A 25633-nucleotide genomic window follows, 5' to 3' on the forward strand; every position below is an offset into this window, starting at 1 on the left:
GAAGGAGAGTCTAAAAAATTGGAGATAATGTTAATTAACCTTACAATGCAACCCCCTGGAACCACACTTAATGAGGTAAGACATCTGTATTTTATAGGGATGTTCAATTAGATAACTAAATATAGATAGCTCAAGTCCTTGTGAACTCTCAGACAGGTTTTTGCTGTCATAGATGGTGTACATTATACTTTGGCCACCAAGTAAAATTAAGTTTTTTCATCAACATAAACAGACCTAAACAAGTCTGTCATTTTCTGACATACATTTGTAGATAAGTCTAAAATTGAAAACACATTTTTATAATAAATACATGTTTTGACTTCTTTAAGTCAAAAACAGAAATCGAATTGTTTACATGTATGTCTGAGCTCTGACTGTACACATCTGCACCCAAAATTAAGAGTTATTCAACACAAAATAAAACATTGACAGAATCCCACTGTATTTAGAAAGGATTTTTTTTTTAACAATACAGTTCTGTCAAGAACTAATAAATTGTCATTATTCCTTACGTTGAAAATACTATTCCAGATTGCATGATAGGGGTCTCATTGGGGGGTTCAGATCCCGGATCCCACTTACTGTTTTGTCAGATTCCCGTATCCCGCTTACACTATGTACGTAAGCAATTCTCATTTTTTGTCATTTCCCGGGTCCTGCAAGACCTCATTTCCCGTTTTCACGACACAAAAATTTGACTTTCCTGTGTCATGCTTACCAAAAATCGGCAATCCCGCGTCACGCTTAGACCCCAATGAGACCCACCATGATGATGTATATAAATATTTCACAATTAAGAAACAAATTCAAATATTTGTAATCATAAGGGAAATTCTATTCCATAACATTCTTACTATCCTAGCATGATAATTATGACATGCTGCTTTAATGTACATTTACATGTCATGTAGATTCAGAGGTACAAATATAAGAGTTCTTTCATGTTTGGTAGATAAAAAAAATAAGGATCCCAAAAACTATACTGAAACAGTCTGTTGTCATGGTTGTTGGGTTTATTTTGACCACAGGAATCGGAAGTTCTATCAATAAAATTCTGTAAATAATATAGTCGACTTTAGTATCAAATTCTGTAAATGATAATGTCTACTATCAATAGAGCTTCTCTTAGAGCTCTACGAACGAGAAGCTCTATTGATAGTCAACCTTATTATTTACAGAATTTTATTGTCAGATAGAACTTCCTATTCCTGTGTTTTGACATTCATATAATCCATAGTTAGCCACTACAGTTCAGTGTTTAACCATTCATTGATTCACAATCCTACCAAGTACCAGCACAGGCTTGCAAACTCACAATTGGGTTTGATGATGTTAAGTACATGGACCATTACTGAAGTTTTTTTAAATACCAATTCAGGTGTCTAGTTTCAAATTTTAATTTTATGAATGAACTGACCTGTTTGACTGGGGGGTCAATCGTGTAAAAGCACATCATGCTTCTCGTGAAGACTGACAGTGGTCAGTAGTAACTATAAGATTAAACTGAAATATTAATAAAACTATAGACAAAATGAAATTTTGATAAATTCAGTGAAATTGCAGATTTTATTGGTGAAATTGTTTTGACCCTAAAAAGAAAATAGGGAGTGCATTTTAAGATTGTCACCCTGAAGAAAATATCGTCATGGAATAAAATAGAGAGTACTTACATGCTCAGGAAAGTAGTTGTTAACATGAAAGCTATAAATAAAGCAATCTTAATCATTCTTAATTCAAAAATGTGTATAATTTCCACAAAAACATATAAAACATCTCTTGACCGAATTTTTGCATTCTGTCAAACTTCACTTCCGGCGACGTGTATTTTCTAATGCGCATGTCAACAGGGGAATACCTTTTGTGTTGGTTTCACTATTGACCTATTGACCGATTTTCTGATGAAATTCGAGATTGTGTCTGGGTCCAATAGTCAAATGTATATTATCTGATTATATAATGTATAAGCCATAGATTATGCTGAACATGATGAAGTAACTTTCCGATAATTGATTAATTAAAGAAAGAGTAATATTCTAGACCTTTACTTGAGAATTCATAGGCGGATCCAGGGGAGGCCCTGGGGACCCCCCCCCCCCTTTTCGTGGGAAAAATTGGTTGATTAATTTATATACGGAATCATTGAAGCATGACTGTAGCCCCCCCCCTCCTTTTAGGTCAGTAAGCGCCCCCTTTAGTTCTGGATCCGCCACTGGAATTGTGCATTTCTTTTTATAATCTTTATGAAGTATACATTTTTTAAAAAGCATTGACCGAAAATTTCAAGTACTTATAAGTAGTGTCATTTTTTTCATTTTGATTTATAGTGATGCATGTAATTTATGAGTGATATGTAATTATTTAGTCCTCATGATGCATGATAACATAATTATTGTCTTTAATAAAGGTCCTCATGATAACATAATTATTGTCTTTAATAAAGGTCCTCATGATAACATAATTATTGTCTTTTAAAATAAAGGTCCTCATGATAACATAATTATTGTCTTTAATAAAGGTCCTCATGATAACATAATTATTGTCTTTTAAAATAAAGGTCCTCATGATTCAATACTGATCAATAGGCTTAACGTTTTTCTACTGATTTTTTCGCCAATTTATATATTGTTTTCTATAAATGGGAATTGACATTGGTACGTTGTAAAAAAAAAAGGAAAAAAAAGAACAATAGCAAAATAAGTTAAATAAAAATATTAGAAATAAATAGAAATAGAAAATAATGCCCCGAGACAAGGATTTGTATACTAGTAGTGAGACTCTATACAAATCCTTGCCCGAGATAATATTTCATAGGGCATCATATTGTGCTATTAAAGACTATGTTGCCAGTATAACAATATTCGTAATATCTCCTTTTCGATCTACATATAGATCTATGATTGATACTATTAAGGCGCAAACGAAATGAGCATGGTTTCACAGGGACTCGGTTAGCAGATTAAAATTTTGTTAATCGATGTTTTTTTATTGTTTTTTTGTTGTTGTAATTCCTGTCTATATGTAATTGCTTTATTCACGTATTTGACGTTTACTACAATTTTACTTTGTTTTCTAGCCGTGTGCAGTTTACTATCCATATCCGTATACTGAAAAATCCTTTGTTTTCTAGCAATGTGCAGTTTACTATCCATATCCGTATACTGAAAAATCTTTTGTTTTCTAGCAATGTGCAGTTTACCATCCATATCCGTATACTGAAAAATCCTTTGTTTTCTAGCAAAGTGCAGTTTACTATCCATATCCGTATACTGAAAAATCCTCTGTTTTCTAGCAATGTGCAGTTTACTATCCATATCCGTATACTGAAAAATCATATTCAGTATACGGACATAGATAGTAAACTGCACATTGCTAGAAAACAAAGAAATAGTGTTGTGAACGTCAAATACGCGAATAAAGCAATACAAATAGAAGGAAATACTAAAAAACCAAAAAAAAACATCGATTAACAAAATTTTAATCTGCTATAAACCGAGTCCAGGTGCTTGGCTTGTGCAAAAATGAATTTTGTTAAGCCTAAAGCAAACCACCACCACGGCTGGCCGTGAGTGAATGTAGCGAGAAAGTTAACTTAAGGCGTTCAATCTTAAGAAAGGAGCCTATAAATTGAGTCGAAAAATATTATTTTCTTTATGCAAACAAACAAAGTGAAGTATAATATTTAAGAAAGAGAAAAGAAAAGAAAAGATACAGCCAGTTTTAATTTGTGACACTTGAACACTATTCCTGGTTATGACAATTTTTTCGTGTTTTTTTTTCTACCGTGACTTTTTCCAATGATTTTAAGACCCAGCAAGCATTCGTAATGCATTGCATTTTCATGTTTGCGGCGGCCTTCACTCCATATGTAGACGAATGGGACAATGTAGTTGGTGCATGGCTCAGAAACATGTGCGGGGTAGGAGTTTCTCGCTGCATTGAAGACCCATAGGTGGCCTTCGGCTGTTGTCTGCTCTATTTTCCCAATTTCCATTCTCAATTTTTTTTACCATACTAGCTGGGACCAAATTTAACCTGATATACCAAATATAAAAAAGAAGATGTGGTATGAGTGCCAATGAGACAACTATCCACAAAAGACCAAAATGACACAAACATTAACAATTATAGGTCACCGTACGGCCTTCAACAATGAGCAACGCCCATACCTCATATAATCAGCTATAAAAGGCCCCGATAAGACAATGTAAAACAATTCAAGCGAGAAAACTAACGGCCTTATTTATGTAAAAAAATGAACGAAACACAAATATGTAACACATAAACAGACGATAACCACTGAATTACAGGCTCCTGACTTGGGACAGACACATACATAAATAATGTGGCGGGGTTAAACATGTTAGCGGGATCCCAACCCTCCCCCTAACCTGGGACAGTGGTAAAACAGTACAACATAAGAACGAACTATAAAAATTAGTTGAAAAAGGCTTAACTCATCAGATAGACAAAAAATAAAAGTGGACGTGGCCGGGCAAACACTTTTAAAAAAAATAGTTCTCTATAATAAAAGCCTTACTTAAACTTATGTCTGTAAACACGTGATTCCAAACCTTAAAGTTAACAAATGTTGCATATATCACAAAACCAATAACGTTATTTATTCAACTGCACCAGATGGATTTAGACAAATAATGTCTCTTCAGCATGTTCAGTGCAAATCCATCAGCTATGCTCGATCGAAGGCTCAGGCCGCCAAATATTTCAAATCAAAAACCGTTGAAGGGCTGATAAATCGAAAGAGGAACCAAATTAAAATTAAACCTAAACAGGCAATCAGAAACTATGCATTAGGGATTTAACCTAAAATGATTTCCTAAAATTACAATAAAAATAACGAACGTGCTTTTTTTCTGGTAAAAGGTAGACAACTCAAATCGAAATGTGAAAAATAGTTTAAATGAAAAGACTGAAATTTCATCTCTATTGCCTTGAATCACAAAGAAGCACATAAATCTATGTGTCGTACTGAATCTGCAATATTTGACATTAGACCAAACTTGCAATAACCAATTAACCAAAACTCCCTAATTTTCGTCATTTCCATGTTAAAAACAAGCATATATTTTGCTGGTTATTTCTATACTTGATCGAGCTGAACATTTTGATAAAACTGACCGTGTCTAACTATCTCAACAATAGCACAATTCTGTAATTATATATGGAATCATCAAAATCGCTTTATACAGTGTCAAAGATGATCATTTTCAAAAGTTGTTCATCACTATTTCTAAAGATCTTTATTTGTTTCTCTTGTGTTTTTTTATGGGGAGGAGGAGGGATGTAATATAAATCGCTATTTTACTAGTATACATTGTTCTCTGTTATATTTAAAGCAAGACCAAACTATTCTGTTTGATTTTCTGTACCAGTTAGTTATCCCATGATGTTTTGGGGACAAGTTCATGTCATCGTGGAATACTTGTTTCATAAATAGGGTGCGACGGATATATGTACTTATTGTGGTTATAAATCCCGTTCTGCTCCTTGAATGTGACCTACCGAATGGTCGACTTATCGACAGCTAGGGTTTTACCAACATGTGCAACACGAAGGGTGTCACAATTAGAGGAAGATCTGCTTACCCTTCGGTAGCATTTGATATCACCTTTGGTATTTATTTGATGTGGTTCGTGTAGCGCAGTCTTTTGGGTTTTGTATATTGTGTTCTGTAGACGGTGGTTTACTTTTTGGTCGTTTCTTGGTTTGTGCCTTGGCAATGCCACTTCTTTTACGACTATTCCTTTGGTATCTTCCGTCCCTCTGTTCCTGTACTATTTGTTACGTTGCTGCATGAAATTAGCTATGAAGCACAACTTCCAATATAAGTCTGTATAGGAATGCAAGATTCATATCAGCAGATTAGACAATTGATAAAATAAAATACCAACGATAACCAATAAATCACCCAACTTGGAACAGACACACAAAACATTTGCGGGGTTTTATCATTTTTTTTAACAAAATTTAAAAATCATTTGGAAATGTCTGAAGTCAACAGATTGGTACGAGACAAACAAATAATTAACATGACAGCAAAAGACATAAAGTGCCTCTCTGAAAATACTCACAGTTTCTGTAAAGCCAATTAAAACAACAAATGTAGTACATAAATCATGTCCTCCTAGACTAAAGTATCAATCAGTTAATCAGTACATATCCAACGTAGTATGTGCCATGAAAGACGCCATCAACAGTTTGATGCATGGGTAAGCACATTAGTAAAAAATTACAAAAAAATTGGCACGAAACAGTAGAAACTACAAGTCATAAAAGCAAAAGACACCAAATAGGAACACTTTCTGTAAAGCATTAATTTAAAAATCCTGATATTCTATCAAATCATTATCGGTTTAACATTTCGATTGTTTTGACACAATGTATTACATACGAGTTGCTGGTGATGTACGGTTTTCAATTCAACAGGAGAGAAGAAACCATGCAAAACGCAATCACTGATTCTACAGGTTGAAAGAAAATCAGACAACTACATGTCTAAAATGGATTAAAAAATACACATGTGCAGCCGCACAAGAGGGGTTTAATGTCAGGTGCCCCGGAGTGAACGCAGTTTCTCTACCACTATCTTATCACTCAAAAAAAAATCCTCTGGGGAAGCGGCAAGAACCCTCTAGGGAACACGTAACTTTGTGTACCTCTGGAGAACACATTTCAAAAGTAACCATAGAAAACAACAGATTTAAGTCATATATTTTAACAAAAATCTATAACCCCCCTATTAATTTAAAAACGACTTCAAAAAGTTATAAATATACGAAAAAGTATTTCATTAAAGATATTGATACAGTCATTTTATTTATAGTCATACTAGTCCTTATGGTGATCCTTGGTGAATAGATTAGTTGATTCATTTGGTAATCGTACAATATTTCAATATTTGTTTTATATTTTTCATAATCCTTGCTCATTATTTGGAAGAATAAACGCGTAAAGAAAACTAAACATGTTTATGTATTGAACTATTCTATGTATTTTCAGATGATTTTGGTAAACACATGTCGATGTTCATACTCGAATCACAAATTTGAATATTCTCCAAATGACATGTTTCAATTTGGTTGCAAGACTCGGCGTTACAGTTACTTCGACAAGTGTTCCATTCGTTATCTTCTTTTCCTATTTCCTTTTCTATGGTGACTTTGCAATCTGTAAGAGAGGACGAATTAAAGTTATTCGGAACACACATTCCCTGCAAGCAGCTGTTTTCAAAATGACAACCTGCAGCTATACAATCTTTGGAAATACATTTGTCTAAGCATTCTCTCCATTTAGCTGCTCTATTCAGTCGTTCTGTGTTTACCAATGATGTGTCTTTACAACTACAACTTCTCTTTTTAATGTTCCATCCTTGTACGCTGTGTGGTAATATAATTGCTGAAATTTAAAGAAACACATTGTAATCTTTGTAAAATGTTATTTTTCTTTTTCTATTTTATACTATATTGTACATGCCAAAGGCTTTTACAATATAATATGGATCCCCTAAAAGTGTTCATCAAAACATGCGTTGCATAAAGTCAGATAATTCTAATTTTGTCAAAAAATAGATATATGAAAGAACAGTTAAATATGTTTAAAAGTGTAGTACGACGTCTATTTTCACTATCAGAACTAGTACGCATTTCTGTATAGCGATAAACTGAAGCACGCCTGCAGATGCGGGATTTTCTTTCTGTATCGAAGACCCATTGTTGACATTGGGCTCTTTAGTCGGATTATTGTCTCTTTGATACGTTCTCTATTTCCATCCTTAATTTTATACTCATAAAGGCAAACATTACTACTCAAATCTGAGACTAGCACAGGTGTTCCGGAAGGACAAAAAGTTTGTGCTCCACAACAGGTCGGGCGCTCATAACTTTACAATATCTTTTATATATATATATATATATATATTGGTATGCTAAGTTATATGTTATACAACTTTACGCAGTACTCGGAGTACAAAATTCTTAACACAAAATCCAGTATTTTGATTGGTTGATTTCTGAGTACGATCATTGTGCTCAAAATATTGATGACGAAAAAGCCATTTTTGGATACATCAAAACTGGGACTTGTTGCGACAAACGGAACATAAAGTAGGTGGTCATGCGTGATTCAATTGTACTGGGTCATGCGTGATTCAATTGTACTGGGTCATGCGTGACTCAATTGTACTAGGTCATGCGTGACTCAATTGTACTTGGTCATGCGTGACTCATTTGTACTGGGTCATGCGTGACTCTATTGTACTGGGTCATGCGTGAATCAATTGTACTGAGTTATGCGTAACTCAATTGTACTGGATCATGCGTGACTCAATTGAACTGTGTCATGCCATCAGCAAAATAAGATTTGTAGTTTGCGTTGAAAATGCATCAGATCATAAAAACATTTTATTAAAATTAAGTATGTCAATAAAGGTTTGGATTTTGTAAATACATGTATTGCAGGTATTCTGTTAAAGACCAAATTCCTGGATATTTTGATAATACTGAACTCCCTCTTATTTTTTATATTTACAAGAAATCTACGCGTAAATATGTGTCTAATTATAGCCAATGGTGTAAAGATGTAAATATCATTGAAAATACACCTATGTCATGTAATTGCAGTAATTCCGAATACACCTATGGCCCCATTTTCCATGTCATAAAAGAAGACCTTAACATCGTTCGCGACCGAGAGTTAAAATCGTCCCCGGTCAATTATAAATTGAAATGAGTGTCATAATATCATCCACGACTCACTCTGTACCTACTGTTTGATTTGAAATGGGTAAAACGGGAAAAAGCTGACAAACCGGCATCTTTGGATTCTTTTTTAATTCAGTAATGAAGATAGTTGATATTCGAATACATCATTTTAAAGAACATTTTACTATAAACAATAACCACAATAAACCTATTTCTCGTATCCAACATAAACTTAAAGAACTAGCTAAGAAATTTGTTTTTGTCCCGGCTGATAAAGCTGCTAATAATATCATTATTGTTTGACGTAAATTTTATATTGAGGTTCTGCAAAAGGAAATCACGAATTCACCAACATTCCAACTGACTTCATTTTCAGAAAACGACATCTGTTACAAACACAAACTTTCAGCTACTTCTTTACAAGCAGAACCAAATACGCTGAAAGTCCCAACTATGTACTGGCTTCCGAAGCTACACAAAAAACCTTACAAATATAGATTTATTTCATCTTCAAGCCATAGTTCCACTACTAAATTGTATATTCTACTTACTAGTACACTTGGTTCAATAAAAAATATTGAAAACAACACGTTATTAATTTCTTGCGTCCGAAGCGCTTTTCTAGATTTACCTTCATCAGGAACGCTCAAAGCCAAACATTTGAAATCCGAAGATGTATAAGTACCGAAACCGTTGAAGAGCTGTATGTCAAAAATACCTAAAATAAGTAGCCAAATTCATCTAAAGCCAACTTTGCCTGAGGGAGTTGAAACCTTAGTTTTTTTTAATAATTTATAAATTTATAAACGGACAAATTTTAGTAAAGTTTGTTAAATCATTGTCAGTACCGAAATACTGACTACTGAGCTGATGATACCCTCGGGGACTGATAGTCCACCAGCAGAGGTATCGACCCAGTGATGTAAAATATTGAAAACAACACGTTATTAATTTCTTGCGTCCGAAGCGCTTTTCTAGATTTACCTTCATCAGGAACGCTCAAAGCCAAACATTTGAAATACCTAAAATAAGTAGCCAAATTCATCTAAAGCCAACTTTGCCTGAGGGAGTTGAAACCTTAGATTAAAATACCTGATAATAAATTGTTCAAACAAGGTCTTTGAAAATAGTGGAATTAATTACTTTTGGAGTGTCAAAAACTCGTTGGAAGTAAGTTGATAAATTGCATGCATATATTGGTGATTTTGAATCTGTTCAAAGTTTTGATTTTTCTACCCTGTACATCACTTTGCCTCATTCTTATTAAGAAAAAAATCACATCCGTAATAAACTGGGCATTTAAAAAGTCAGAATGCGAGTACATATGTTTAAACTCTTTTAGGTCATGTTTAGTAGCAAAAACAAAAGAACTGTCAATTGGAAATGCTTTTTAATATATATGCGCTTGGATTTTTACTTGATAACATCTTTGTCCGCATTGGAGATTCCGTATATCGTCAAGTTATTGGAATTCCAATGTGGACTAACTGTGCACCACTTATTGCGAACCTGTTTTTTTTTTATTGTTATGAGTTACAATTTATGACTAAAATAAGCAAAGACCCATCGAAACAACATTTGATTAAAAATTTAACCATACTTTTAGATATTTGGATGATATATTGGCTTTCAATAATGACGACTTCAATATATATATTAAAGACATTTATTCTGTTGAAGTTACTTTAAATAAAGCTAATACCAACAATGACCACTGTCCTTTCCTCGATCTTGATATATATATCACTAACGGGAAGCTTAATACTTTATGATAAAAGAGATGATTATTTATTTCCTATCGTTAATTATCCATTTTTAGATGGTGACGTTCCCTTGTCACTATTTTATGGTGTGTATATATCTCAACTTGTACGATTCGCTCGTGTGTATGTAACAACGTATTAGATTTTAGCGAGAGAAATTTATGTATTATTGAAAAATTATTACACCAGGGTTTTCGACATCACAAACTAGTCAAAACATTTACTAAGTTTTATCATCGGTATAAGGAAATAATTTGTAAATAAAACTCAACATGCAGACATCTTAAACGTTCAGGTATTTTAAATCCAACCTTTTATGGTAATATTCTTTACAAAGCACAAAAATGTCAGTATTCACATCAAAAGCTTACAAAACCTTTAAACAGACTTATTAAGAAGAGATATACATGTAGTTACGATACTGTTGTCAGGGTCATTAAAGATTGCATATTTTGGTATTAATATATTGATTCACTTATAGGGTCTGTGCATCAGAATTAAACACATTTATTTAAAAAAACAGTTGGTAGCAATGACACGGGTTATGTTATTCTCGTATGTTTTAGGAAAGTATGATACTAAACCCCTAACGGGAGGGATAGTTCCTGGTATTCATATGATGAAGATATGATCTTTCAGTCAGTTTAATTGAGGTCTTGAGCTGGCATGTCAGTTAACTGCTGTTGCTATTTATGTATTATAGTCATTTTATTTATTTTCTTTTGTTACATCTTCTGACATCGGACTCGGACTTCTCTTGAACTGAATTTAAATGTACGTATTGTTATGCGTTTACTTTTCTCCATTGGCTAGAGGTATAGGGGGAGGGTTGGGATCTCATAAACATGTTTAACCCTGGCGCAATTTTGCGCCTGTCCCAAGTCAAGAGTCTAAGACCTTTGGTAGCCTTGTATGATTTTAATTCATTTTCTTGTGTATAATTCGGAGTTTAGTATGACGTCCATTATTCTGTACTAGTATACATATCTTTAAGGAGCCAGCTGAAGATGCCTACGGTTGCGGAAGTTTCTCGCTACATTGAAGACCCATTGATGGTCTTCGGCTGTTGTCTGCTCTATGGTCGGGTTGGTGTAACTTTGACAGATTCCCTATTTCCTTTCTAAATTTTATTAACATTAAGACAAAGAAAAAACATAACCTAGACCTTAAGAGGTCAATATACGGCCTTATTTCATACCGGTTAAGAATAAGCTTCTCTTATCGCCCGTAGGACGATGGTATTGACTGCGACAGCGATAATGACCTCGCCTTTGATTCAGTCATTATCGCTGTCTCAGTCAATATCACTGTCCTGTGGGCAGTCCATATATCACAATAACGACCAGTTTTTCAATAAAATTGAGAATGGAAATGGGAAATGTATCAAAGAGACAACAACCCGACCATGAAATTCGAAAAAACAACAGCAGAAGGTCACCAACAAGTCTTCAATGTAACGAGAAATTTCCGCACCCGGAGGCGTCCTTCAGCTGGCCCCTCAACAAATATATACTAGGTCAGTGATAATGAACGCCATACTAATTTCCAAATTGTACACAAGAAACTAAAATTAAAATAATACAAGACTAACAAAGACCAGAGTCTCCTGACTTGGGACAGGCACAAATAACTGTTTTGTTAATTCAACACAGTAGACAGTATATCAAGATCGTACATTGTACTTGAGATCTCCCTTCTTAATATGAAGATTTTAGCCATTCTTGTTTCCTGAGCAAAGCAGATAAGTGGACAGTGTATATTTTTTCTTATATTTAGAATGTTTAGGTATTGAACTGTCCAAAATTGATAATATTTTTTTCTTTGAAACTCAGTGTAATGTTTGATTGACTTGTTTGCCTTTTTCTTTTGGAAACCATATTGTTAAAATTTTGTCGAATTTTATAAAAAAAAATGTTTTGTTCGTTTGTTTGCGATGCTTTTTTTTCTTAAGTTTGGATGCTTTTTTTTCTTAAGTTTGATTTTCTATGAGTTCTAATCATATTTTTGCTTAACTTGCAATAATTCACGAATGTTACTCACAGAAAAGAACTATGATTATTGTATTTTGCCTCATTCTCGTTTCGTCTTCTATATATATAGATCTAGTTTGGTTACAACCTGAAATCACAACATAAGATAAACGTATTCCTGGCGCCATCTGAATAAGATCAAGCCACTTAAGTCATTACTATTTAATATTTCTAAAAAAATAACAATGTTGGTATCAATAAAAACTATTTTGAAAGAAATTACTACTGTTATTTTGATGACTTTAAAAATCAATTGTATTACTAAGTCTTTAGTTTTCTTTTGTAGCTTATCTGTAACACAGTTGTTCTTTTACCTTTTTAGCCATGGTGTTGTCAGTTTATATTCGACTCATGGGTTTGAAATAATCTTTGATTTACTAGTGCTACGCATATTTTTAATCAAAGTATACATTAGTTAACATGGATCATGTCTAAATGTACGGCCTATATTAACAATATCACCGTAAGAATTAGTATATTGTACCTCGTTTTTAAGTAATCCTACAAGTACAGACAACATTTTTTAACCAAGTCTTTATATTTATGAAAAAAAGTCGGTGAGGATTTTAATCGATTTGCGGTTAAGATATCCCTGATTGCATAAGTCACCAGTTATTCATACAGGTCATTCATTTAAATCTAAAACTCGACGACAGATACTGTCATAGCGAACTAGTATCGAAATAAGCTCACAGTAAGAAGGTCAAAATCCAAAAATGGAAAATTAACAATCAGGAACTTAAAATCTGCTCTTTTATAGTCCTAAATTTTAGTACTTTTCACATGTGAAATTGAAATATTCAAGTCGAGAACTTAATGATGACTGTATGAGATTTATTTAAATAAGTCCTTTGGTTAAATTTCAGCTGTAAAATTAGAATATCCTTAAAGTTTTAGATAAAAAATATCATTAAGATAACAGTAAATGTAAAATGAAAAAAAAACCAATGACTGTGACACTATCCCGTATTTCTGAATACGTCATTTTGATGTTATCTTACACATTTTCAAATTTATATCAGAAAAAAATTCAAAACACTCTTTTAAATTTTTAACTTTATTTATTTATTTAGTTTCGGAGAATAAACTGTGGGTAACTATTTTTAACAGAAAATCATTAAACCATTGCCGAAACGTTCATAGATATTGTCAAGGAGAAATTTACAGCTTTTAAATTTACTGTACCATAAGTCATATTTAGCACATTTCTCTATTTCATTACAGAATAAGGCTGGATATAAGCCATTGTAAAGCTAATGAAAACAAATGAAAGCAAAAGGCATCGCAGTTATGTAGTAATTTTTGAATGTGGTGGGCTGAGCTTTTAGTGAAATAGAAAAAAATTCAACACACTGGGATTGATGTCTCAATTAAATTATATGACAAATTAATGCGAACATATGACCGATTAAATAAAATGTATGTTGAAGTTTATAATTTTTAAATTTGTTACACTGTTAGATGTTGACAAATAAAATTTATCTAAAAGCTGAAGCTGATAAAAAATAATTACAAGCTTTTTTAACTTCTTACCTTCGAATTGCAATAAGACGAAAAGAAATGAAAGTTTTCATAGTTTGTATATATATAAGGATGTATGTTTGACCTCCCACGAAATATCAAAGAAAAATTAGTACGTAAATATAAATACCATGTTCAAATATCGTATTTCATATTGAATAGATATACAATAAAAAACATAACTTTAAATGATAAAATCTTAATATTATAATAATTTATTGGTACTATTTTCGCATCATTTCCTCACTAATTACTGAGGTTTAACGTCCTTGACAGAAACCTTGTTAAACATTTTACTACTACTAAGAAAGGGTATTGCTCCTGTACATTGGGAAATTTACCAGATGTGGTTCAGAATTAGTAAGAAATATCACAATCTAAAAAAAAATCATGAAAGCAGAAGATAAAACATATTTTGGTAACGTGAAAGCATGCGTAGCAAAAAAGTTTTATTTGATGTAGGCAACAAACTACTCGTGAATATTTTTTGTTAACTTTAAACCGAATAGTGATTATCCCATTTTTTTCATATCCACTGCTGTATTTCCATCCCCTTTTTTGTCAACATATATAATAACATCAAAAGTACTACAAATACCATCACAAGTACTAGTAATACAAATAAGACTTGGTTAAATACAAAATCATAACAATTTCACTGAACATAAGATTGCAGACACGTTTAGAATTAATTGGTTTTACTGAATACAATGAAACTAAAATGTGCCCTGAGTTAATCAAAATATTTGGACACGATAATTGTTAACATAGTGGGTTGAAAACAGTAGACAGTTTAAATTTATCTCTCAGATAACTGAATAAACAACACCTTGAAAAGGACCAATACAGGAGAACATAAAAAGTTATTGCCCCCCCCTCTTTCCCTCATAGAAAATCCAACTTATTCTTAAAAAAAACCCGTTTCTCCTAAATGTGTTCTATTTAAATTTGTGCAATGTTTTAGATATTTATCTTTATTGCAAATTACATCCATAAGGGTCAGGCAATACAAACGAACAATTATACATTTTAAAAACAATGCAATACAATACAATGAAATTCAATACAATATAATGGATAAAATTGAGAATGGAAATGGGGAATGTGTCAAACAGACAACAACCCGACCATAGAAAAAACAACAGCAGAAGCTCACCAACAGGACTTTAATGTAGCGAGAAATTCCCGTAATGGAGGCGTCCTTCAGCTGGCCCCATAACAAATATTTACTAGTTCAGTGATAATGAACGCCAAACTAATTTCCAAATTGTACACAAAACTAAAATTAAAATAATACAAGACTAACAAAGATCAGAGGCTCCTTACTTGGGACAGGCGAAAAAAAGCGGCGGGGTTAAACATGTTTATGAGATCTCAACCCGCCCCTATACCTCTAGCCAATGTTGAAAAGTAAACGCATAACAATACGCACATTTAAAATTCAGTTCAAGAGAAGTCCGAGTCTGATGTCAGAAGATGTAACCAAAGAAAATAAACAAAATGACAATTATACATAAATAACAACAAACTACTAGCAATTAACTGACTTGAAAGCTCCAGACTTTAATTAAACTGAGTTGAAGATTATGTCTTCATCATATGAATATCAAGCACAATCCTTCCCGTTAGGGATTTTGTTTCATACCATCATAACATATATGAGAAGAACATAACCCGTGTCATGCCAACAACTGGTTTTTGAATACATGTGTTTAGTTCCGATGCAATGACCCTATAATTGAATCAATATTAACGCCAACATATGCAATCTTTAATAACCTGACAACAGTATCGTAACTATGTCCCTTCTTAATAAGTCTATTGAAAGGTTTTGTTAGTTTCTGAGGTGAATACTGAAATTTTTGTGCTTTATAAAGAGTATTTCCATAAAAAATTGGATGTGAAAAACATGAACGTATAAGAAGTCTGCATGTTGAGCTATATTTACAAATGATGTTCTTGTAGATGATAAAATTTAGTAAATGTTTTGACTAGTTTGTGAAATCGAAAACCCTGGTGTAATAATTTTTCAGTAATACATAAATTTATCTCATTAAAATCTAAAACATCGTTACATACACGAGCGAATCGTACAAGTTGAGATATATAAACACAGTAAGATGGTGATAAGGGGACGTCACCATCTAAAAATGGACAATTAACGATAGGAAATGAAAAATCATCTCTTTTATCATGAATTTTAGTATTAAGCTTTCCGTTTGTGATATAGATATCAAGATCGAGGAAAGGGAAGTGGTCATTGTAAGTATTATTTTTATTTAAAGTATCTTCAACAGGATAAATTTCTTTAGTATACATACTGAAGTCGTCATTATTGAGAGCCAAAATATCATCAAAATATTCTAAAAGTATTATTAGATTTGTTTGTCAGATGTTGTTTCGATGGGTCTTTGCTGATTTTTGTCATAAATTGTAACTCATAGCAATACAAAAACAATCCGCAATAAGTGGTGCACAGTTAATCCCCATTGGAATTCCGATAACCTGACGATATACGGAATCTCCAAAGAGAAAAAAAGTGTTATCTAGTAAAAATTCAAGGGCATATATAGTATCAAAGCATGTCTAATTGACTTTAGTTTTTTTTGTTTATTGCTACTAAAAAATGACCTAAAAGAGTTTGAATATATATTCACATTCTGACTTTTTAAATGCCCATTTAAGTTAGGTGGGGGATTTTTTTTTAATGAACATGTGAGGCAATGTGGTATACAGGGTAGAAAAATCAACTTTCAACAGATTCAAATTCACCAATATAAGCATGCAATTTATCAAGTACTTCCAACGAGTTCTTGACACTCCAAAAGTAATTAATTCCACTATTTTCGAAAGCCTTATTTATTATCAGGTTATTGATTGTACCGGTGTACTGGTAAGAAGAATAGACAATTTAGTAGTGGAACAATGGCTTGAAGACGGAATAAATCTATATTTGAAAGGTGTTTTGTGTAGCTTTGGAAGCCAATACAAAGCTGGGACTTTCATTGTACTTGGTTCTGCTTATAAAGCGGTAGCTAAATGTTTATGTTTGTTACAGATGTGGTTTTCTGAAAATGGAGTCAGTTGGAGTGTTGGTGAATTGGTATTTTTTTTTTCAGAACCTCAATGTAAATTTATACAAACAATAATGGTATTAAACAAATTCCTTGGCTAGTTCTTTTAGTTTGTTTAATACGAGAAATAGGTTTATTATGGTTATTGTTAATAATAAAATGTTCTTTAAAATAATGAATACGTATATCAACTATGTTCATTACTGAATAAAACAAAGATTTTAATTTTTGTCAGCTTTTTTCCGTTTTATCCATTTCAAACAGTAAGTACGGAGTGAGTCGTGAATGATATTACGACACTCATTCCAATTGATAATTGACGGGGGACGATATATGGGTCCTTTACTGAGGAATGATTTTAACTCTCGGTCTTGAACGATGTTCAGATCTCCTGTTATACTTTGGGACCATAAATGTATGCGGAATTACTACAATTACATGAAGTATGTGTATTTTCACTGATATTTACATCATTACACAATTGGTTATAATTAAACACAAATTTCCGGGTAGATTTCTTGTAAATATAAGAATATTTTAAGAGTTCAAATTATCATGGATTGATGTATAAAACACAATCACGAGCTTGTCTGACATGGGGCTGACCCCCTCAGTTCTGAAGACTGCTTAATGAAGACTCCAATATGACAAACAAGTTCAGGGATGTTGTTTATAATGTGTTTTAGTTTATTAAATGCATCAAGATGTTGAAATAAAGGTACATAGTTTTTTGTATAAGCAAAAAAAAAAAATAGATTTAGCAATGATATGTTAATGTTACAATACAACAAGAAATGAAATTCGTCATCTAGGACTGCACATTTATACATAATCTTTGTGCTCCAGGAAAGTTTCTGTAAATCCCAATGCAATGCCTTAGGAATGCTCACTAAGTCTAAATTTTGAGAATAACTGTCTATGTATAAAATTGTTGCAATTTAAATATTCCTTACACTGACAATTAGTTTTTAATTTCCCATAAAGACAAAGTTTGGATGAGGAATCCAATTTTGAAAGTTTATTTAAAGTAGTTTTTTCATATTCCTTTGAAACAAACTTTTTAATATTACATTTTAACATGTTTTTTTTATTTTTTTAAAGTTTCATTAATATTTGAGTATTTCTAGGCTTATTTTCATATCTTTAAAAACTTTATCTGCAAATGAGTACCAAGAATAAATTCTTGTGAAATGTAAATTTATGTTTGTTTGTAGAGATTCTTTAACCAGGGAATTAATATCATTACAGTTTATTCTATAAAAATACATGAGTATTTGAGTCCAAAGTAAATCTACCTTACTCTGATCTAGCATGTACCTATGTTAGTGGCTGTCTTTTTCAATCCTAATACTGCTTTACAAAATTAAGAATCAACCTTCTTAAACAGATATGTTTCTGTTAATGAATGTCACAAAAACTATTATTTACAGCAGCTTTTTAGATGCCATAGAGGTGGAATGGAATTTATCCATAAATCAGATTTCAGAGTTGTATGTCAAAATAGGTCTTATAAGAGTATCAAATAATTTACATGACAAATTAGTGGGGACAAAATTGAAATTTGACATATATTTTCTCAATAAAAATAAAACTTAAATACTTTTTTTATACAGCTTTTCAGTAGCTTTTGTAAAATTTCCCCTATAATTAATAATATGATCCCCAAAAATTTATCATTGAACAAGAAGGGTTGGGATGGTTTATAAATATTCTGAAAAAATAGAATTTTAGTCTTGTTTTGATATAGGAAGATGTGGTTTACATGTTTATGTTGTTCTGAAATCTGGCTTTCAGATGTCTTATTTAAATCATAAGATGCTTCATAATACACAAATAGTAAGTAAACATCGTTATAAATCATTATAATAAAAAAACACTCAATTTAAAAAACTTTGACATATCTCATAGTCAAGGGAACTTTGATTAATGTCAATTTAAATATGGTAGTTTTTCTCATAAAACATATAGGAAGATTATTACATGCAATTATTGTATAATAAACTATATATATAACACAAATTAAGGACAATTTGTAATACAAAAATATATTTTATGATTTGCTGTCATTATAAAAGTTTAACTTTTTCTTTGACGAACTCCCGCAAAGAAATTAAAAACAATCCATGATGGTATAATTTATGAAATCCTAAATCAAGTAAATGCAATAGAAAGGGGTGTGAATGTCTTGCAGAACACCTGGGGTGATATGCATAAAACCATGGCCACTTAAGTTAAAATTTCAAATCGAAGTACTAGTTTATCGTTTGACATGTAAAAAAATCCGTCCGTTCGGAATAAATCTTAACTTAAGTAAATGTATGCATACGGGCCATACTAATATATCGTTGGCCATGTAAAAAAAAATCGGCCGTTCAGAATAAATCTTAACTTAAGTAAATGCATGCATACGGGCCATACTAATATATCGTTGGCCATGTAAAAAAAAATCGGCCGTTCAGAATATATCTTAACTTAAGTAAATGCATGCATACGGGCCATACTAATATATCGTTGGCCATGTAAAAAAAATCGGCCGTTCAGAATAAATCTTAACTTAAGTAAATGCATGCATACGGGCCATACTAATATATCGTTGGCCATGTAAAAAAAAATCGGCCGTTCAGAATAAATCTTAACTTAAGTAAATGCATGCATACGGGCCATACTAATATATCGTTGGCCATGTAAAAAAAAATCGGCCGTTCAGAATAAATCTTAACTTAAGTAAATGCATGCATACGGGCCATACTAATATATCGTTGGCCATGTAAAAAAAATCGGCCGTTCAGAATAAATCTTAACTTAAGTAGATGTATGCATACGGGCCATAATAATTTTTTGTTGAACATGTAAACAAATCCGTACTTTCGGAATAAATCTTAACTTAACATTGGTATTAAAGAGATAATCGTAACTGCAATTACGATTATCCCAATATGGCGACGGCAGATAAAGATCTATACTATTACATCATATTTGAATCTTAACGGTGCACTGGAATTGGCTACGCGCTTTGAAAATTGCCGTTGAAAAATTGAAAAACCTTGCAGCTGAGTAACTATTGACAAAAACATGCTACATTTGAGAAAAATGACTGTAAAGATTTTACCTATATCTGTCGTCGCCATATTGGGATAATCGTAATTGCAGTTACGATTATCTCTTTAATACCAATGACTTGAGTAGATGTTCATACGGGCCATGTACTGTCCATAGTTAACTGGTTTAATCTGGTAAGTACTCGCAGGTGATACAGTTCATAGTTTACTGCATACACTATAAAACAGAGAAACAAGGCAAGGAGTATCTACACAGCCTCCTTGGTAATAATATACATACAATCAAGTGGAATCAAATGATAGTTGATTGATTTTAGTTTGCCTTATTACGTCCATTGGGAAATATTTCATGCATGTTCAAGACAAGAACGACTTCAGGCTATGTAATAGATCAGTACGGTAAAGAGGTCGAGAAAATTGGGACGGCCTCTTAAAAATGAGAATATATTGGATAAGGATATAAACCTCACCTTGTAACAAGCCTCATACGACCCCTCAGAGAGTTGTTGTTATGGTTCTTCACATGTCGAGGCGTCGGATTTAACATCTCCATTCTGACCGCATCCGTGCCTGTGTACTTGTTCATCCAATACAGTTAAATGGACTTCCCACTTTTGTAAGGAGTTTACTGCATGTAAAAAACTTTATAGTTTAAACGAGAAAATAAAAGATAACAAATTAAGGAATATTAAATCTAAAAAGTTTGTATTTGGAGTAGTTTTGGAAAAAGTTTGTATTTAAAGTAGTTTTGGAAAAGGTTTGTATTTGGGGTAATTTTGGAAAAAGTACACATGAACGTTTCGTAGTTGGCTTACCTCGATTTCCAACTAAATCCAAATTGCTATACTCGCCAGAAGTATGCCTTGAAAGATGAAACTTATATAATTAAATCATTTACTAGATTTATAATTGATTGCATACCCATTAAGTACCAATGAAATGATTGATGTGACAGGTTTGAAAAATGAGATTTTAATGATGAAACTAATTTTACTAGTTTCATAAGAAAACGCTGTGTGATATAAATTTGTTTTGCTAATTAATTTACATCATTGATAAAATATACTTTTGATAAGTTTAAGTTATGTTTCATATTTCAGTTTTTAAACAGAATACAATCTTTAAAAAAATCCTAGCTTTCAAGTCATCATACAAATTTAAAATAATTTCATGACTAAAATGCACCGTTACCAAAATAAACATATTTAGAAATAATGATACCATTTTAGTAATTCGGTATTAAAGGGCATGTCAGTGACCGAAAAATGTGTTTGTCCGTTGGTTTTTTAGTAAAAAGAGTTTATTAAATGAATGTGTTTTTGTAAAGATTTTTCCTTTATGGGGCTCTTTTAACATGCCCGTTAGAATATTGGACTGTAAGTTTTGATAAATATAATAAATATATATATACCTGGATTAAAATGTTGTACCCCAGATGCGCGTATCGTTTACAAACGACTCAGCAATGACGATCGTATCAAAAAAGTTATAAAAAGACAAATAAAGTAAGAAGTTGAAGAGCATTTAGGACCCCATAATTTCCTAAAGTCTTCCAAAATATTGCTACGGTAATCTTTTCCTGGGGTAGAAAATCCTTAGAATTTCGAAATATGCAAAGTTTTGTAAACAGTTAATTTAAAGATATGACCATTATTATGCTAATTCATTTCAACACAGAACTACAGACTAATGGGCTGATGTTTGGGAAAGGAAACTCCACGTGCAGTGGAATCGAATCTTTGATTGTCATTAGTGACGTTTAAATCCAAACAGTTATGAAAGGCCAAATATAGTACGAAGTTAAAGAGCAATGAAGACTCAAAATTGCTAAAAGTTTCCCTAATACAACTTAGTAGTCTATCTATTCCTTTGATAGAAAAATCCTTAGTATTTCGAAAAATATTTTGTAAACAATTAAATTATCGTTATGACCATATATATCAATTATAATTCTTTTCAACTCGGTAGTGCTGAAGGTACTTGCAAGGTGATACTCGGTGAGAGGCAAACTCCACCAGCAGTGGAATCAACTCAGTGGTTGAAAATAAACTCATCATAGATACTTAGATTAGAATAAGGAATTGTTTTAAAATGGATTCGGATCCTTTAAATTGACACCTCACTAAAGTGTTTTTTTAAACATCGATTATTAGTTATTATTTAAAAATATATTTGAAATTTCATAGATATTTGATTTAAGCTTGAAGACACACAAAGCATTAAAAAAAAGAACAAAAAGGTATGTATAATTATCATGCCACGATGAGATTAGAAGAAGCCTTGAGCTTTTAGTGCTATTTAAAGAAGTGTTTGCTTATACACGAAATTCTTGTCTGGTATATCCCTATTGGTAGGATATCAGGTCTTATAATTCTATTATTCGTAGGTTGGAATAAAGACAAAACTGACCCAAGCTGCATATCAAAGATTCTCGAGACACTATATTGGTATAATGCCAACTTGTTTCCTCCGGCAGATTATGGAGACTGAATTGGGCTTACCTACAAATGCAGAAAAGATTTCAAACAACAGCAACTTCAACTTTTTGCTCTTATCCCTCCAGTCATTAAATTACTTAAAGCATGAATAATTGCCAAATTTAAGGGTAGCTTCAAAGTACATTGTTGATCTTTGAGCTATTGTTTGTATGGAAGTTGAAAACTCCTTTGTGAAAATGCGGGAAGCTCTTTTTTTGTTTTCAAACGTTTTAGAACATATACTCTGTTCATATGATTTTGTGGAGACATTTAAAACAAACCCAATCCAGTTTAGTGTCTATATATATGGACAGCCTATCACCTTTAGAATTCACAGCCATACTTTTAAGACAGGGCTATGAACCAATCAAATTAAGATCATCACTCGAGCAATTTTACGGTCGCCATCATGAGCTGATTGGCCATTATGACAAAAGTGTGTCAGTATCATATCTGATATTCTTCCTCAGTCATAAGAACCTTCCATCATTACCGAATGAACAAAGAAATAACACGACGGGTGTCGTATACGGTGCAGTAAATTCTAACCCTTTCAGAGCACCTGATTTTACTCCCGGTTTTTAGTGGAGTTCGTGTTGTTTCTTACTTTTTATTGATGTTGATGTAGATGTCCTTTGCTTTTGTGAGTCTTGGTTTACACATTGGTCTGATTGTTATTGTCTTCTATCATGTGACATGAAATACGAGCTAGATGACAACAACTTTGAAGAGTATTGTTTTGTCAAAATTTTGTGTCCAGCATGTATACAACTCATGTAAACTCTTTTATCGATAAATTGCTGGTCATTAACGATTATCGCAAATTGCATTATTTAATGATCCTGTGATACTTTAAGAATGATATGCTTATACTTATGGGTGACCTGAACGCAAAAGTAGGCAAAGACAATAGCCATTTGCAAGAGGTGTTAGGAAAACATAGATGTGGGACAATGAATGAAAATGGTGAATTATTATGTAATTTCTGCCAAATCAACGGCCTCATCATAACGGCTCCATTTTCCCACATAAGGAAATACATAAAGTAACATGGAAATCCCCTGACGGAAAAACAACAAACCAGATAGATCATATAATGGTACGAGGGGACATGAGGACATCAATATTAGATACAAGAGTAATGAGAGGAGCAGATGTGTATACTGACCACTACTTAGTAAGGTCTAAGATCAGACTCAAACTGGCAAGAAATAAAGGTGACAAGATAAAATGCAAAAGAGAGAGATATGACCTAAACAAGCTAAAAAGTATGGATGTAAGGAAAAAGTACAATATTGAAGTGAGAAACAGATTCCAAGTACTAGAAGAAGGTAACATAGAAGATCCAGTGTTGAAATATGAAGGTGCAGTAGAGATATACACTGAGGCAGCTTAACAGGTATTGGGGAGCAGTAAGAAGATCAGTAAACCATGGATAACCAACAATACATGGAAAACGGTTGATGAAAGAAAAGAAATTAAAAATAGATTAGAAGGAACCAGATCGGAAAGATTAAAAGTGAGACTCAATGAAGAATACAAGCAGAAAAATAAAGGGGTTAAGAAAAGTGCCAGAGAGGATAAAATGAAGTGGTACAATATGATGTCTGAAGATGCAGAAAAAGCAGCAGAAAATGGCAGAAGCAAAGAGCTTTATAACATCACTAAAATACTAACAGGTGAAAGAAAGAGGCAACACACAGGAGTAAAAAGTAAAGAAGGAGAACTGAAAAGTGAAAGAAATGATATATTGAATAGATGGGTAGAACATTTTAGTGAAGTTTTAAATAGGCAAGATCCTCTTCATCCAATTTCAGAGGAAGATGTAGATATGGCCGAAATTATAATAGAGGAATTCGATCTAGGAGAATAGACAGTAGCTGAAGTTAAAAGAGCACTGAAGAAGACACAAAATGGGAAATCAGCAGGAATAGATAGTGTAACACCAGAGCTTATAAAGGCAGACATCGACCTTACAGCAGAGAAAATGGCAGAAATATTTAACAGCCTATGGGAAGAAGCAAATTGGCCATCAGACTGGAGAAAGGGGTTGATTTGTAAGATCTTTAAGAAGGGCGATATGACAGATTGTAACAACTGGAGGGGAGTGACTCTTTTACCTGTTTTCAGTAAAGTTTTCTGAAGAATGCTAATAGAAAGAATAAAAGAAGGAATAGACAAGAGATTGATGAATGAGCAGGCAGGATTTAGACCAAAAGAGGAACAACCGAACAGATTTTTATCCTTCGAAACATACTCGAACAAACAAATGAATGGAGGGCAGCTTTAATAATACTTTTTATAGACTTCGAAAAAGCATTTGACTCAGTCCACCGAGAGAGTCTTTGGTATATCATGAAGAGCTATGGAATACCAGACAAGATCATAAGAACCATAAAGGAGATATATAAAGGATTTAAGTGTTCTGTCATCGATCAGGGAGAAACATCAGAATGGTTTGAGATAAAATCAGGAGTGAAACAGGGATGCGTAATGTCAGGTTTTCTTTTCCTTCTAGTCATAGACTGGATCATGCGGAAAACAACTGCAGACAAAGCAAGGGGGATACGATGGAACTTTAATACTGTTCTAGAAGATCATGACTTTGCGGACGACATCGCACTCCTTTCCTCAAAATTTAGCGACCTTGATGAAAAAACACAGAAATTAACAACTGAAGCTGAAAGAGTTGGAATGAAACTTAACCCCAAAAAGTGTAAAACTCTGAGATCCAAGCAAACAAAGAATAAAGAGTTGATAACGTTATACGACCAGAAAATAGAAGATGTAGACAAGTTCACATACCTTGGAGCAGTCATGGACAAAGAGGGAGGTGACAGTTGTGACATCAAAAACAGAATACAGAAAGCAAGAGGGACATTCCATCGCCTAAGAAATATATGGTATGCAAGAGGAATTGGCCGAAAAACAAAAATTCACCTTTATAAATCATTAGTAAGACCTGCATTATTGTATGGATGCGAAACATGGA

At 32.7% G+C, this 25633-nt stretch overlaps 2 protein-coding genes across 2 annotated transcripts in view; both read right to left on the bottom strand.

Annotated features, from left to right (window-relative positions):
- LOC134708360 (SUN domain-containing ossification factor-like) overlaps positions 1-1815 on the bottom strand; it is a 38065-nt gene extending 36250 nt beyond the window's left edge. The window contains exon 1 of the mRNA XM_063568831.1: positions 1671-1815. Coding sequence (XP_063424901.1) covers positions 1671-1726 — 56 coding nt within the window. The 5' untranslated portion in view covers positions 1727-1815. The remainder of the gene's footprint in view (positions 1-1670) is intronic.
- Positions 1816-6985: 5170 nt separating this feature from the next.
- Positions 6986-21044, bottom strand: LOC134705529 (uncharacterized). Its single transcript, XM_063564247.1, has 3 exons — positions 20980-21044; positions 12521-12598; positions 6986-7413 (listed from the first exon to the last, which is right to left on the bottom strand). The coding sequence occupies exons 2-3, from the start codon at positions 12552-12554 to the stop codon at positions 7004-7006; spliced, it is 444 nt and encodes a 147-aa protein (XP_063420317.1). The 5' UTR covers positions 12555-12598; positions 20980-21044; the 3' UTR covers positions 6986-7003.
- Positions 21045-25633: the final 4589 nt, after the last annotated feature.

This window comes from Mytilus trossulus, chromosome 2 (genome assembly GCF_036588685.1).
Source record: "Mytilus trossulus isolate FHL-02 chromosome 2, PNRI_Mtr1.1.1.hap1, whole genome shotgun sequence".
Taxonomy (NCBI): Eukaryota; Metazoa; Mollusca; class Bivalvia; order Mytilida; family Mytilidae; genus Mytilus; species Mytilus trossulus.

Excerpts from the sequence above, each read along its gene's own strand:
- LOC134705529 (XM_063564247.1), bottom strand. The coding sequence starts at position 12,554 with ATGAGGCAAAATACAATAATCATAGTTCTTTTCT. Across the intron at positions 7,414-12,520 it reads AATAATCATAGTTCTTTTCT|CAATTATATTACCACACAGC; the intron begins GTGAGTAACATT and ends TTTAAATTTCAG.